General features: G+C 34.2%; 1 protein-coding gene across 2 annotated transcripts in view; it reads right to left on the bottom strand.

The window, feature by feature from the left end:
- The window catches only part of LOC149802355 (sorting nexin-8-like), a 45,893-nt gene that overhangs the window by 15,326 nt on the left and 14,508 nt on the right, over positions 1 to 16,059 (bottom strand). Inside the window, exons 6-9 of one of the 2 annotated variants that reach the window (XM_089951586.1) lie at positions 13,517 to 13,635; positions 10,050 to 10,130; positions 4,525 to 4,685; positions 2,282 to 2,414 (exon numbers count right to left, since the gene is read on the bottom strand). In XM_089951586.1, coding sequence (XP_089807712.1) covers positions 2,282 to 2,414; positions 4,525 to 4,685; positions 10,050 to 10,130; positions 13,517 to 13,635 — 494 coding nt within the window. Of the gene's footprint in view, positions 1 to 2,281; positions 2,415 to 4,524; positions 4,686 to 10,049; positions 10,131 to 13,516; positions 13,639 to 16,059 lie in introns of both variants that reach the window. The other variant, XM_089951585.1, reaches the window with a different exon arrangement.

Raw genomic sequence — 16,059 nt, forward strand, 5'->3', positions numbered from 1 at the left:
ATGATACTCAATACTCTGTCTATAGTGATAAAGTTCATATGATACTTAATATCCTGTTGATAGTGATGAAAAGTTCAAATGATACTCAATATCCTGTCAACAGTGATGAAAGTTCATATGATACTCAATACTCTGTCTATAGTGATGAAAGTTCATATGATACTCAATACTCTATCTATACTGATAAAGTTCATTTGATACTTAATATCCTGTTGATAGTGATGAAAAGTTCAAATGATACTCAATATCCTGTCAATAGTGATGAAAGTTCATACGATACTCAATACCTGTCTATAGTGATGAAAAGGTTGTATGATACTCAATACCCTGTCTATAGTGATGAAAAGTTTGTATGATACTCAATACTCTGTCTAAAGTGATGAAAGTTCATATGATACTCTATACTCTATCTATAGTGATGAAAGTTCATGATACTCAATACCCTGTCTAAAGTGATGAAAGTTCATATGATACCCAATACTCTGTCTATAGTGATGAAAATTCATATTATACTTCCATTTAAAGAAATAATCAAAACCAAGGTTCATGGTCCCTCTAAAGATATTTTGTATATTTTGATTATGCAACATGTAGCAATTAGTCAAAGAAAAGTAAATCTTATGCTTTATCAGTTATATTTCAGTGATAGGAGATCAGATGTGGGGTTGTGGTGGTGTATAATATATATGGTGATAATTTTTTCTTGAATTTTTTTCACATTCACATTCTAAGACTGCTAAATGTCTATAGCTAAAAATACCTGTTATATGATATTCAATACACAAATCTTATCTCCTGACATGCCTTAGCCCTGAGAGTGGCAAACTTCACTGACAAGTATTTGAATCCTATCTTATGGTATTTAATACACAAATCTTACCTACTGACATGCCTTAGCCCCCAGAGTGCTAAACTCCACTGACAAATATTTGATGGTATTTAATACACAAATCTTACCTGCTGACATGCCTTAGCCCTCAGAGTGCTAAACTATAATGACAAGCATCTGATGGTATGCAATAAACAAATCTTATCTCCTTATGCCTTAGCCCCCAGAGTAGTAAACTCCACTGACAAGTATTTGATGGTATTCAATACACCAATCTTACATCTTGACATGCCTTAGCCCTCAGAGTGGTAAACTCCACTGACAATTATTTGATGGTATTTAATACAAAAATTTTACCAAAATGACATGCCTTAGTCCCCAGAGTGGTAAACTCCACTGACAAGTATTTGATGGTATTCAATACACCAATCTTACATCCTGACATGCCTTAGCCCCCAGAGTGCTAAACTCCACTGAGAAGTATTGGATGGTATTTAATACACAAATCATACTTCCTGACATGCCTTAGTCCTCAGAGTGGTAAACTCCACTGACAAGTATTTGATGGTATTCAATACACCAATCTTACATCCTGACATGCCTTAGCCCTCAGAGTGGTAAACTCCACTGACAAGTATTTGATGGTATTTAATACACAAATCTTACCAAAATGACATGCCTTAGTCCCCAGAGTGGTAAACTCCACTGACAAGTATTTGATGGCATTTAATACACAAATCTTACCAAAATGACATGCCTTATTCCCCAGAGTGGTACTCCACTGACAAGTATTTGATGGTATTTAATACACAAATCTTACCTCCTTACATGCTTTAGTCCCCAGAGTGGTAAACTCCACTGACAAGTATTTGATGGTGTTTAATAAACAAATCTTACCTCCTGACATGCCTTAGTCCTCAGAGTGGTAAACTCCACTCACAAGTATTTGATGGTATTTAATACAAAATTTTTACCAAAATGACATGCCTTAGTCCCCAGAGTGGTAAACTCCACTGACAAGTATTTGATGGTATGGAATTTGATGGTATGGAATACACAAATCATACTTCCTGACATGCCTTAGTCCTCAGAGTGGTAAACTCCACTGACAAGTATTTGATGGTATTTAATACAGAAATTTTACCAAAATGACATGCCTTAGTCTCCGGAGTGGTAAACTCCACTGACAAGTATTTGATGGTATTTAATAAACAAATCTTACCGCCTGACATGCCTTAGCCTCCACTGTTGTAAACTCCACTGCCAAGTGTTTGAATCTCCTCTTTCTGTATTCTTACCTCCTGATAACCCGTATCCCCCTGGGTGACAAACTCCACTGAGAAGTGTTTTAATCATTTTTTAATGTAATAAATACCTTATGACATGCCTTAGCCCCCAAAGTGGCAAACCCCACTGACAAGTGTATGTTGATACTCAATACACAAATCTTACCTCTTGACATGCCTTATCCCCCAGGGTGGCAAACTCCACTGATAAGTGTTTGAATCCTTTCTTCAACCTGCCCCATGATTCGCTAGTACCTGTTGTCCAGGAGGTTATGGGTGTACTATCATTACTTATTGCACTGAAATGTTAGCAATAAATAATTAAACATTTTCCATCAATTTCATTGAAACCTTGTTAAGGGCAAAAATCTATTTAATTTATTTATGCTGATTTCAATTACATCAGTATCTATTTATGTTATGACATCAGTATCTATTTATCTTATGACATCAGTATCTATTTATGTTGTCAATGAATTTAAGCTTTTCAAGAAACTTTTTAAATTTGATTATTTAGCTCAATAAGTTTTATCGATAACCATTTAGAGAAATATTTCATTGGTATTTTCAAGTTTAAAAAAATGGTATCCATGCTGGACTCTGTTTTATAAGTGGCTTCATAAGTTTTAAGGGCATGAGTTATTGATGGAATGGTGTACTGTGATTTATTTTTGCTGCATTATTGGCTTTGCAAAACATTACAGTTTTGGTTGTAAATTCATAAATATTCCATTAATAGAAACGGACAATCTAACATAGGCATGTTCTATTGGGTTCATGAGGGCGATTGGTAATGCAATACTTAGTACAACTGGGTGGGGGATGGTATTCTGTGAGGAAATGGTTAAATATTATGATAATAGTGATGTCCCATTTCTTTCAATTAAGTATCATGCATCATTTAGCAGTAAGTGTGCAAAAGAATAACTTCTAATAAAAATGTGCATACCTTTTTGTCCACAGATTTTGATGCAGTATATGACAATACTGAGTCAGATTATAGTGAAAATGAAATGCCACTGACACTTGTGAATAATCAATTTAGTGGCAAGGAGAAGTAGATTTGTATAAGACCCGGGGAAATTGAACATGAGCTGTTTTCCTGCACATACTCTTTGCAAATAAAATGGATTCTAGTCATTTCTGAACAACCGTGACAGCAGTTCTAAAAAAGGTAGGGAGGCCTGTATTAGCCATACACAGCATTTCATAACGAAGACAAAGACACAATTCTCCATGTATTTTGGTAATGACAATAATTACACAATTTTTAGTCCTAAACATTATGATGATCCCCAAAATAAACAGTCTGGAATACTTTTTATATTCTCTGCTCATGTCTTTCTGTATATGCTGCTCATGTATCTCTCTACTCTACTCCAGCTGATACTTAATTGATTAATGAATCTTGAATTTATATCTCTAACCAATATATTGGTATTCTTGTAATGGGTTCAAGTCAAAATGTATGATTTTGGTCTAATATTTCCCCTTTATGTAGACCACATTAAGCTGCCTCCTTATATCCTGCTTTCTAAAGCACCCCATGTCTCTGCAAATAACTGCAATGTAAAACAATGACAACTGATTCACTTAGTTTTCAAATGCCACAAACAACAAAATTACTATTTATCAAAAATACAGAAAAATGTCAACAAATCTCCACTAATATGTATATAACTAACTATACCGATAAGTGTAATTTCTTTCCCATTATGTGGCCTATTTGACATATCACTGTACATGGATATAAGATGCATACATGTTGTATTTATCATCACTAGGCATGATGCACTCCACTTATCATAACATTTATCATTAGCAACAATTGTAACATTCAGAAGAACTGAATAAGTACCTTCCTCTAATGTATGCATCTGCTCATATATCTTACCTCATCAGTTTGAAATCTGATTTAATTTTTCTTTTTAATTTGACTCTTACTGTTGATAACGCAGAGTTCATATTAAAATTTTAAGAAAATTCTAAATTGCATCTATGAGTGAGTACCCCATATTAAAAGTGCCTTCCCTGTATCACAGGTATGTTTTACTGGAAGAGCCTTTGTCTGCAAAACATTGTCCCAGAACATTTAAATGACAATTTTTGAAAGTTAATAAATTATAATTTTTTTCACATAATGTATGTAATATTTTACTATACTATACCTACCCACCCTGTTAAGCTTATCTGTATTACCAACAGCCCTTAAATGTGTGATTTGCGGCAATCAGCAAACAAAATCCAGAGCTTGGTACCTCCACAATAAAAAATACTGAATTCACACAAGTCTTTCTGCTGGTTCTATCAAAATACCATTTACTTCTTTTTCTTCTCTACTCACAGAGTATATAAACATTTATACATGTGAAATAAACAAACAAACAATATTTAGACTGGTCATATTACCTTAATTCCCTTCCTATTTGAATCATATCACTGGCATAGTTAGTGGACCTGATAACCATTCTTTCTGCTATGTCTTTTAGTTTGCATATACTATTATACAGCAGCCTTATGTGCTCCTTGCTACTGGCTAGCTGTGTCTGGGTATCCATGGGAACCAAATCCTGGTAGAGGAAAGAATAACGGCAAAAGTATGAATACATATTATACCATGTATACTTCCTTTTAAGTCATATCCAACTCCAAAGGGCACAGACCCAAATCTACCATTACATGATGCACCAGCATATTAGGGTCTAAGCAGTTTGTAAAGCCCTATCAACAACACGAACCCTGAATGACAGCAGATCAGGGTCTATGCTTTTTTGCAGTTGGATGTGACTTATCAATGAGTGCATATGGTAATTATTCCAAGCATAGTGTATGACTTGCCCCCAACTGCAAACAGTGTAGACCCTGATTTGCTGCTACGCTAGCTAGAAGAGCAGCATCTATACTTTTCATTCCATGTATGATTTAGATTAAACAGCAAATATATAGATCATGATCTGTCATCACAATATGGAACAGCATATCTTTGTGCCGTTTACAGCTGGGTGGATGTTATGAATGAATCAAACAGGGTAAAGTCAATATGTATCAAATTTTCAATTGATTTATAACAAGCTTAATAATAATGATCATGGAATGTCTGATTATCATCTATTTTCGTCATTCTTTCATTACAATTTATCAGTCTAATACCAGTACTGGTAACCTGACTCATGATGTCATGTTTTATACCAACAATATGTTTCTTCAACCATTTAGCTCTATATTTTCACTTGTGATGACTTAGGTTAAAACAAGGTGTTTACATGAATCCCCTTGCCATCTGAAGCAGCCAACAAAATAAGAATCGATTTCAAGATAGATGCCAAGGAAACCTGAGTTAAATGCCTTGCACAGAGATATGCCATAACAGTGCACACAGGCTGGTCTGGACAAATTCAGAACCTGTTAACCATTGATTATGGAGGGGCCCCGAGTGGCCGAGTGGTCTAAAGCGCTGTCCATCACGGATCACTGCCATCTCACCTCTGTCTGCGTGGGTTCGAGTCTCGGGCTCGGCAAATGTGGATATGTGAGAAAGCTTGCCGGTAGCTTCTCGTGGGTCGGTGGTTCTTTCCGGGGTTTTCCCGGTTCTTCCTCCACCATTAATACTGGCTGCCATGTATAGCCTATCTTGTGCTGAAAAATGGCGTTAAACCCTATAACAACAACAACAACAACAACAACAACCATTGATTATGGATCTAACGTAACCTAATATCTATGTCACCATGGAGGCAACAAAAAATTATTTAAATATATTAATTATGAAGATGCATCATAATAAAAATACAAAAGTAAATAAATTGTGAAAATTAGGTCACAGTGTCACAGTTTTAGTATAATTAAATTACTCTCTAAGGTGCAACCACAACTCAATTTTCATCAGTGTAGGAAAACAGGACTCAAAATATTAAGGGTGTAGTGCACGTTTGGAATGAATGACATGTTATATGCCTGCCATGTGTTAGTAGTTCACCATGCAAATAAATTAAATTTTGTATGTAGATGCTGCTTTTCTTCTGTCAGTCACAATGACCTTGATCTTTGACCTTTAGACCCCAAAATCAGTAGACTTCTTCCTAACCCCACGTGTAAACCATCCACAAAAATTTGTTTAGTTCTGTGATGCAGAACTAATGTTGCTATGCAGAAACCATTTTTCTCTTTTCAGTCAGTGGCCTTGGCCTTCTACCTTTTGACCCCATAATCAATAGGTCACAACTTTACCCAAGCCATCAACAAACCTTGGCAACTGTAGATGGTTGAGAACTCAAGCTGTTATGCAGAAACCATTTTTCTTCTTTCAGTCACACAGACTTCCCTTGATCTTTATACTCTAAAATTGATAGGGCCCTTGCTTACCCCAACAGTGAGCCATCCACATAGAATGAAAACTGACTGACTGAATGAATGACTGACTGACTGACTACTGAATGAATGAACATGCAAACATACAAACACAAGGTAAAATAAACAGAGAAGCAGGCAAAACACCCCATATCTCCTCCTAACATTGTTCAGGGATCACAATCATTTCAGCAGACCTGAGAGCATATGCAGCCCTGTCTTTGCTTATAAAAGGTTGTCAATCTACTTTATTCCAGATTAACCCTTAGCATATGTAGCTAGTCAAAGAAAGTTTGTTTATCTGGAAGAGTTCTTCCTGAATTTGTGTGCAAGTCTTCATTTATGTTTTTATAATTTAACTATAAACTGGCACCATATATCCATTAATGTGTTCAGGTGCTACTAAATGGTAATATATACATACATACACACACACACACACACACACACACATATACATACATGCATATGTACGTACGTACATACATACATACATACAAGCACCCTCGTGCTGATAAAAGATTTGCTGCCTGTAGGAAGCGAAACCAATTAAAATATAAGAGTTCATTACATGACCTCCTACATATTCAATATTGCAACTTCCATGACGTTCGTGTGTCTAGACTCAAAGAAAAAACCCCGAGTTGGAAATTTTTACTGAAGATATTTGCATGCATTATGTCTTGAGGCCACAATCATTCTTTTCCAACTACAGTGAAACTCCTAAAAACTGAAACCTCTGTATACTGGATTCCCCTCAAGACCGAACTATTCATGTTAAAGGAAGGCAGTCTAATTGTATAAACAGTCTAATCAAACTTGGGAATCTTAAAACCCACTGTTGGATACCAACAATTATTTTTATGAAAGTACTGAGGCCACTACTACTGTAGATGTGCATGAAATCTATGTTGAAGCAGTTGATGGCAATGAATCATAACCTGCTAAATTTTAGAAACAGATACCCACATATGTTGTTTTCAAAACACAGATTCACAAACATAGAGTTTTAGAAACAAGGATACCCACACAAAGTTTTAGAAACATACCCACATATAGTATTAAAAACAACGATACCCCCCCAGTTTTAGAAACACAGATATCCACACAGAGTTTTAGAAACAAATACCCATACACAGTTTTAGAAACACAGATATCCACACAGAGTTTTAGAAACAAATACCCACACACAGTTTTAGAAACACAAATACCCACACACAGTTTTAGAAACACAAATACCCACACACAGTTTTAGAAACACAGATACCCACACACAGTTTTTGAAACACTGATACCCACACAGTTTTAGAAACACAGATACACACACATAGTTTTAGAAACATACACATTTATAGTATTGAAAACACTGATACCCACAGTTTTAGAAATACAGATATCAACCAATAGAGTTTTAAAAACAGATACCCACATAGTTTTAGAAACATGGATACCCACACATAGCATTTTAGAAACACAGATATCCACACACAGTATTAGAAACACAGATACTCACAGTTTTAGAAACAAAGATACCCACACAGTTTTAGAAACAAAGATACCCACACACAGAGATTTAGAAACACAGATATCCACACACACAGTTTTAGAAACACAGATACCCACACAGTTTTAGAAACAGATATCCACACACAGTATTAGAAAAAGATACCTATACACAATATCAGAAACACAGAGACCCATACTGTTTTAGAAACACAAATACCCACACACACAGTTTTAGAAACATAGATATCCACACACAGTTTAAAATAACACAAATTTCCACAAAGATTTAGAAACACATACCCACACATAGAGTTATAGAAACACAGATACCCACACAGAGTTTTAGAAACACAGATACACACACAGTTTCATAAACACAGATACCCAGAAAGTTTTAGAAACACAGCCACACAGAGTTTTAGAAACATTGCTGAATTATCTCCTGGTTAACAAATACTGCAATTAGAAGAGCATGGATATACTATCAATCCATATAAAATAAAAAGGTAAATCTAGTTAATAGAGACCCTTTTAATCACCTATATCTTGTACAAATTTGCAGAGAACACATGTTAGTTATTTTGTAGAGCAAATATGTTACCAGAAATTGTTGACGTACAGATACCAAGACAGCTTGATAAATTACATCTACATCAACAAGCCTTCAATGTACAGATTCCAAGACAGCTTGATAAATTACTTCTGTTCTAACAAGCCTTCTGTTTATGTGTACAAGTACTTTAACCTCTACTAATTTGTCAACATGGAGTTTATATTCAAGACTGGACACAATGAAAGTGTGTATGAAACATTTCATACACATAGAAATGTGGCAAATACAATGATACTAATAACCTGAACTGACAGGCTACTGTACATTATCGTGAAACTGACAGGCTACTGTACATTATCATGAAACTGACATGCTACTGTACATTATCATGAAACTGACAGGCTACTGTACATTATCATGAAACTGACAGGCTACTGTACATTCTCGTGAAACTGACATGCTACTGTTTATTATGAAACTGACAGGCTACTGTACATTATCATGAAACTGACATGCTACTGTACATTATCGTGAAACTGACAGGCTACTGTACATTCTCATGAAACTGATGAGGCTACTGTACATTCTCATGAAACTGACATGCTACTGTTCATTATCATGAAACTGACAGGCTACTGTACATTGTCATGAAAGTGACATGCTACTGTTCATTATCATGAAACTGACAGGCTACTGTACATTTTATGAAACTGACAGGCTACTGTACATTATCATGAAACTGACAGGCTACTGTACATTATCATGAAACTGACAGGCTACTGTACATTCTCATGAAACTGATGAGGCTACTGTACATTCTCATGAAACTGACATGCTACTGTTCATTATCGTGAAACTGATGAGGCTACTGTACATTCTCATGAAACTGACATGCTACTGTTCATTATAATGAAACTGACAGGCTACTGTACATTCTCGTGAAACTGACAGGCTACTGTACATTATCATGAAACTGACAGGCTACTGTACATTCTCATGAAACTGATGAGGCTACTGTACATTCTCATGAAACTGACAGGCTACTGTACATTCTCATGAAACTGATGAGGCTACTGTACATTCTCATGAAACTGACAGGCTACTGTACATTCTCATGAAACTGACAGACTACTTTGCATTCTCATGAAAGTCTCTTAAAAAAAGCCAGTTAGATAGTATCAGTCTTTATCATCTGAACCCTATCTCTTGTTTGAGATGTTAAAATCAAGGTAGAAACAGAACTCAAAAACCCTATCTCTTGTTTGAGATGTTAAAATCAAGGTAGAAGCAGAACTCAAAAACCCTATCTCTTGTTTGAGATGTTAAAATCAAGGTAGAAACAGAACTCAAACTCCACCAACATCTTTATTTGCTTAAAATTAAAATTATGCTATTGATTCTATTGTCTTTACTGACAAAATTTACAAAAATAGCAGCATATTCAATCTACAGCAGAATATTTGTTCAATGGATAAGGAGTTACATGTATGCATTGACTGCACTGACATGTAAATGTTTAGAGACTAACCTTTGCTTTGCTGGCTAGATTACTGCTCATAAATTCATCTGGAATGCCTCTGAAGTGCTCTCGTAACTTGTGTTGGACATCCTGAAAAACACATTTATACAAATGACAAATTTAGTAATTCCCTGGGTTAATTCCTCTAAACAGAAACAAGTATGGTGCATATCTTTAGTATTTACTTTCTTTACCAGGTACAATCTTACAGCATATTTCTATTAATTCCCTTTGTTACTTCTGCTAGTAGTTCAGTACATTCATTGTTTACGCACTCCAAGTTTTGTTAAAAGAACATTTGTAATTAAAACACGAAAATATATTATATGAGATTGTTGTCTACATTTCACCATGAAAAAGATACATCCTATCATAAGCCTATAAAAGGAATATAATACCTATATATTATTGCCTTTGAAACGTCTTATACACATTTGTTTTAGCATCATTAGACTACTGTCCATGCTGATTTATCCTACAAAAGAGCATGGTATTCAAAGGTAAAAGAAAATCCAACTTCCAGAGAAACAAACATTACTTCAGCCTATGATACATACATTTCATGTATGTGTGTGTACACCTGCACTAGAGGCACCGTTTATCTGGATACATTATTACAACTGCAGACAACTCATATCAGACTATCACACAATGTTGTGATCACAAATTAAAGCTTTGGATCTTCATCTGTCAAATCATTTAAACAATTTGACTGAAGAGAAAATGGCATTGGATCAAAAAATAGATACTGTAGCATTTATTGTTTATTTCAAGCATTTTGTAAATAGATGAAGATACCAGGGTAAGAAGCTGAGACTGTTGGGGCAAAATGTTCAGTCAGGAAAGGACTACTACACAATTTGTTGCACAAATTTAATAGCAAATTAACTGAAGTTGGATAAAAATCCATTCTACTATATGATGTTTTTGTCAATGAATTTTCTCTTAATCTGATCTGAACTCTTAGAAGCTTTCCTCATATTTCCTGTAAATTCTGTATTGTTTGCACAATAATTTTTATAAACGCTAATTTTAAACCTGAATGGTAAGACACCAATATATGCTTAATTTCAAGATTTGGACTCCTGATCTCCTAAACTGATGCAAAAAATTTCCAAATGGTTCCATTTGACCCAATAAAAACAGTTAAATTTCCGATAGTTAGCTCTTCATTGAAAGGGCTACTATAGAATTTTCAATAAATCTGCAGTTTTAACTGAAAATAATCACCATCTGAAAATTTCTGATTGCCTTTTGCCCTTGTGTGGACCTCTAGTAAGAACATAGGATCTGCATTCTTGAATATTAAAACAAAATTTGTTCGATTATTTCTGAGCTGCATGTTGGGCTAAGGGACAAAATTATCAACCAATCAAAACACTTTAAACAAAATAGACCAGGTATGATTAATCAGTAGTGTTTTTAAATGACCTTGTTATATTGTGTTTACTCAACACAAATATTGATGAGCCAATTACAGAGATGCTGCCACGATTGATCTAAATGGATGATACCCCCCAGTCACCCAAAAATAAGGGGATAGTAGAAAATACTAATATGGGGGGGGGGGGGTCAGCCATAGTTCAATATTAACCTAACACTTAATTTGTCTTTCATTCTTTCTGCTCCTCTGTATGAAGGCTCTATTGAAATCAAAATCCTCAAAAGATGTCCTTTCTTGTAGTACAAGTATTAAAATGCTGATTGTTTCTGACCATAATCTGTTCCTTATATGAATAATGTTCTGTGCTGAGAACCCTCTGGCTCCTGTTTGAAGGGGTATATGCATAGCTAGTTTAGTGAGCTCCAATAAGCTCAGACTGTTCTTTATGATAGTTATGTACAATTTTCCACAGCTCATAGGTATTGTTTCTTGGATATCTCTGCTCCAAAATCATAGTTTTCACTAATGTGAACTCTGCCAAAGTCCTTAATCAATACTTTGCTGACTAAAGATGCCAGATTTCTTATCTGTTCCATAATGCTGTATTAAGGTTTTAAGTCATCAATGACATAGTCTGCTTGTTCAGGTAGAGGTATCTGGATCAAATAAACAGCCATACTTTTAATTTCATTTTAGATTCTCATTTATTCATTTTATTGTAATAGTTAAATAAAACCTATATTGTGCAGAGTACATTTATATATGCATGACTTTAAACCTTTCGTAAGAGTTCTTATTTACTTGATTACCCCCTGATTTCATTCCAGCAATGCAATACAAAAAAATTGAAAGGCACTTTACCAGAGTGAGTGTCAGTTTCCTTTATGAACTGATTAAATAACAGTAATGACTCTTTAATTAACTGATTATACAGAAGATCAACTTCCATGTGCAATTTTATATATTGAAGCAATGCAATTACACTGAGGGGCTGTCTGTGCTCATATTTAAATAACAACATGCATGGTATGATCTTGTCATGTGATATTTACTATGTGGATAAAATGAGTTTCCTAAATTATTTTCACAAGACAGATAATAAGATTTGGAGAAGGAAAATTCACATGAAAGTCGAGGGATAAAAAAAATTTGCAACTGACTCTGAGGTATTTGTTTTTCCAATTTGACAAACATTAGACACTAATGCAGGAAAAACTGTCAACTATGAGACAGAAATTTTCAGCCACAATGATTAATAATCACCTCTTACTTGAAGTGACTGATTTTGAAGGAAAAATGCTTTTTAGTTATTCCAAACAAAATCCCAAACTTGCACAAGATGGAAACTGAACTGAAATATTTGTCAAATGAACAGACAAATTCAGGACTAAATCAATCAAATTTTCTAACAGTTCTGGACCTCCTGTGTAGCATAATATAAACATAATGTCTGCCAGTATGTGCAGAAAATCTCTTAAGATCGAGTTGCTAAAACACCACAAGGAAAGGCCATTTTGTAACTAAATGAGAATGAATTGAGCTATCTTTAACAAAACCTACAAATTAACCTGTTGTGGCAAACCATTTTCTGGTATAGAATTGTGGAAAGTACTCTGGGAGAAGAATGGCATTAAACTTGGTGTTAATTACTTTAACAGACTAAGAAGGGGCATGAGACATTGTTGTGTCATTTATTTAGGTCTTGTGAGAAGTCAGGGAAAGTCTGTAATCCAGTAAATTCCTTTCTATTCTTGTTGACAGAAGTACAGATGCTACCATACTGGGGCAAGAAATAATGTATATAACATAAATTGACAATAAAAAATGAAAAACGAAGCCTTTTGAAGAAATAAATATGCTGCACATTAGTTCTTTTGTTCTTTCTATGGATTAAAGTGCATACATCTCACTGAATATAGAGAAGTCACTGAAATTTGGTGAAAATTTAGGTGGGACAACTGTATGAAAAAAAGAAATGCGATGAGGTTTACTGTGATTAAATAAATAACAAGTATAAAAGGTTGTATAATTTATGTATTAAATCAGGATAAGTTTATTGAGAATGGAGTTTTCTAAAAAAAAATATACTTACTGATCCTGAGAAAGTAAGGAAAAATTTGACCAATTTATCATCATGCATCTGAGGATGTCTTGCTATGATGTTGAGGTAACGACGCAATGCCTTTCTTCTGTGTTCAATAAATTCTCTGTCTGCTTGACAAACAATTTTTTTAACAATTAATTTCAGTAATACATAATTCTGTGAACATTAATACACTTAATTTGGAGAGAACAATGGTACTTTATTAACCTTGCATTTTGTTGTAAGAAAAGGAAGATGAATTATATTATGATATCTAATGATTTATACAGGACTACAGATATAACCATTTATTAGCAATACAAATATTTAGAAATTTTTTGTATTTAAGAAAGTATTCAAATCTGACCTACTAGATATTTTTTTGCTTCTTCCTGTTTTTTTAGTGAATTACATAATGATAGTCCGTAAGAATTTTTTTACAGATTAAACTGTGTATACATCAAGAGCAAAATATAGATTAAGTAAATAATGAACACATTTCTTCATAAAAACATGCAATGCTTTCAAGTAAGCCATTTTGAGAGCTAAACTTATGCCAAAACTGTCGTTTTTCATTAAATTTGATTAAGTTTCAAATGAAGGTACCATCCACCTCCACACAGTTTACACTGAGAAAAAAGCTGTAGAAAAGACCTATAAATAAACATCAAGGTTATACTGATATTTAGACTTAATGAGTGCAATAGACTAGTAATGCAAAAATCAGAAATGTATATAAACAATGCCTATTATAATGAAGACTGTGATTGTATGGTACAACACCACAGAATGCACCAGAGATACTATCAGTTACATGTGTGACAGAAATAAGAAATCCTCCTTTATAATTCTCCATCCTAATATGACTGAATAACATAGATTTCACAGAATTCATTCAATACCCCTAGTGACTCAATAAAATAGATTTCACAGAATTCATTCAATACCCCAAATATGACTGAATAACATAGATTTCACAGAATTCATTCGATGCCCTGAATATGACTGAATAACACCAATTTCACAAAATTCATTTAATGCCCTGAATATGACTGAATAACACCAATTTCATAGAATTCATTCAGTGCCCCTAATATGACTGAATAACACTGATTTCATAAAATTCATTCAATGACCCTAAAATGACTGAATAACACCAATTTCACAAAATTCATTTAATGCACCGAATATGACTGAATAACACTGATTTCACAGAATTCATTCAATGCCCTGAACATGACTGAATAACACTGATTTCACAGAATTCATTCAATGCCCCAATTATGACTGACTCACACCAATATTAATTCCCCAAATATGACTAAATAACAGTGATATCAAAAGAAACATTTTATATTCAGTAGGAATATGAACACCATTAAATAAGGTTCAAAATAAGGGGCTGGTACAAAATTTAAAATCATATTGTGATATATCATACTAAATGAAATACTGTGATAGTATTGCAATATACTGATTCAAAATAAAAAACAAGAGTTCTTATTTAGTTCAATCAAATAACTCAAACAATTGTTAATATTTAATAAAGATAATAAGATGCTAAATTTTTATTGTTGGTTTTTGCTTTGGAAAAGATTGACTTAATGTGACCAACGGTCATTGGATGTTCCACCAGAAAATCAGCACACTACAAACATCTCATTACTCTTCCTATCTGTTCTGTTCACACTGTAACCATACTATCAAATTTTTCCCTAAGACATACACACACTTGTCTCTGTAATTTGTTAAAAATAGGATTTTCATATTCACAAACACAGTATTTTCATGTCCTTGCAGGGATATTCAGCCATGTTTGATGAACTTGTCACCTTGCAGCTTAAAGTCAAGGTCAATCAGTTATAAATCTCAACAACGTTCTTATTCATTAATGTCAAAGGAATGAGTGCTTCTTGGTTACAAAGATTCACCATAATTATGTAACTTTCATTTACCTATAGTACCTCTTCAAAATAGTCCCAAGCCAATCAAATAATGTGTCAGGTAGGAAAACATTACAAATATTAATTTTATGAAAGTAACTGAATTCATAAAAACATTTTTCAAAAGTGATGTAAATACTGTCTTAAAGTGGTCGCCCTCTTCAACACCCCCTTCCCCAACCAGCAGCCACCCACTGTATATGGCCAGAATCCCATGGGATTAATGAATTTGTCTTCAGATTACTCCACTAAGATGTCTCCCTTCTAATGTGGCCAGGGGATGTCAAATTTACCCCTCACGAACAGCCACAAAATAAGGCTTACAGACAGAAATCTTTATAATTTTTCTTCATTTCAAACTTTAACATGTCGACATTTGCTCCAACAAGCCTAATGCAACTTTACTTCATACAAGAAGGCAAGTAATCCAATTATTCTTACGAACGTGTGTTAATCAGATGTTAGGTTTTATTACTTGTATAATTACTGGCTATTATTTCCACTGACCGTACAAGATGACAAAAGCCAAGCACTGAGAATCACAGTATTGTTCTGCTGATATGTTAGCCTTCGTGTATTCCGTTTCACAGATTAGGAAACATACTTGAA

The sequence above is a fragment of the Sinohyriopsis cumingii genome, chromosome 3, assembly GCF_028554795.1.
Source record: "Sinohyriopsis cumingii isolate HCF-2022 chromosome 3, ASM2855479v2, whole genome shotgun sequence".
Classification (NCBI taxonomy): Eukaryota; Metazoa; Mollusca; class Bivalvia; order Unionida; family Unionidae; genus Sinohyriopsis; species Sinohyriopsis cumingii.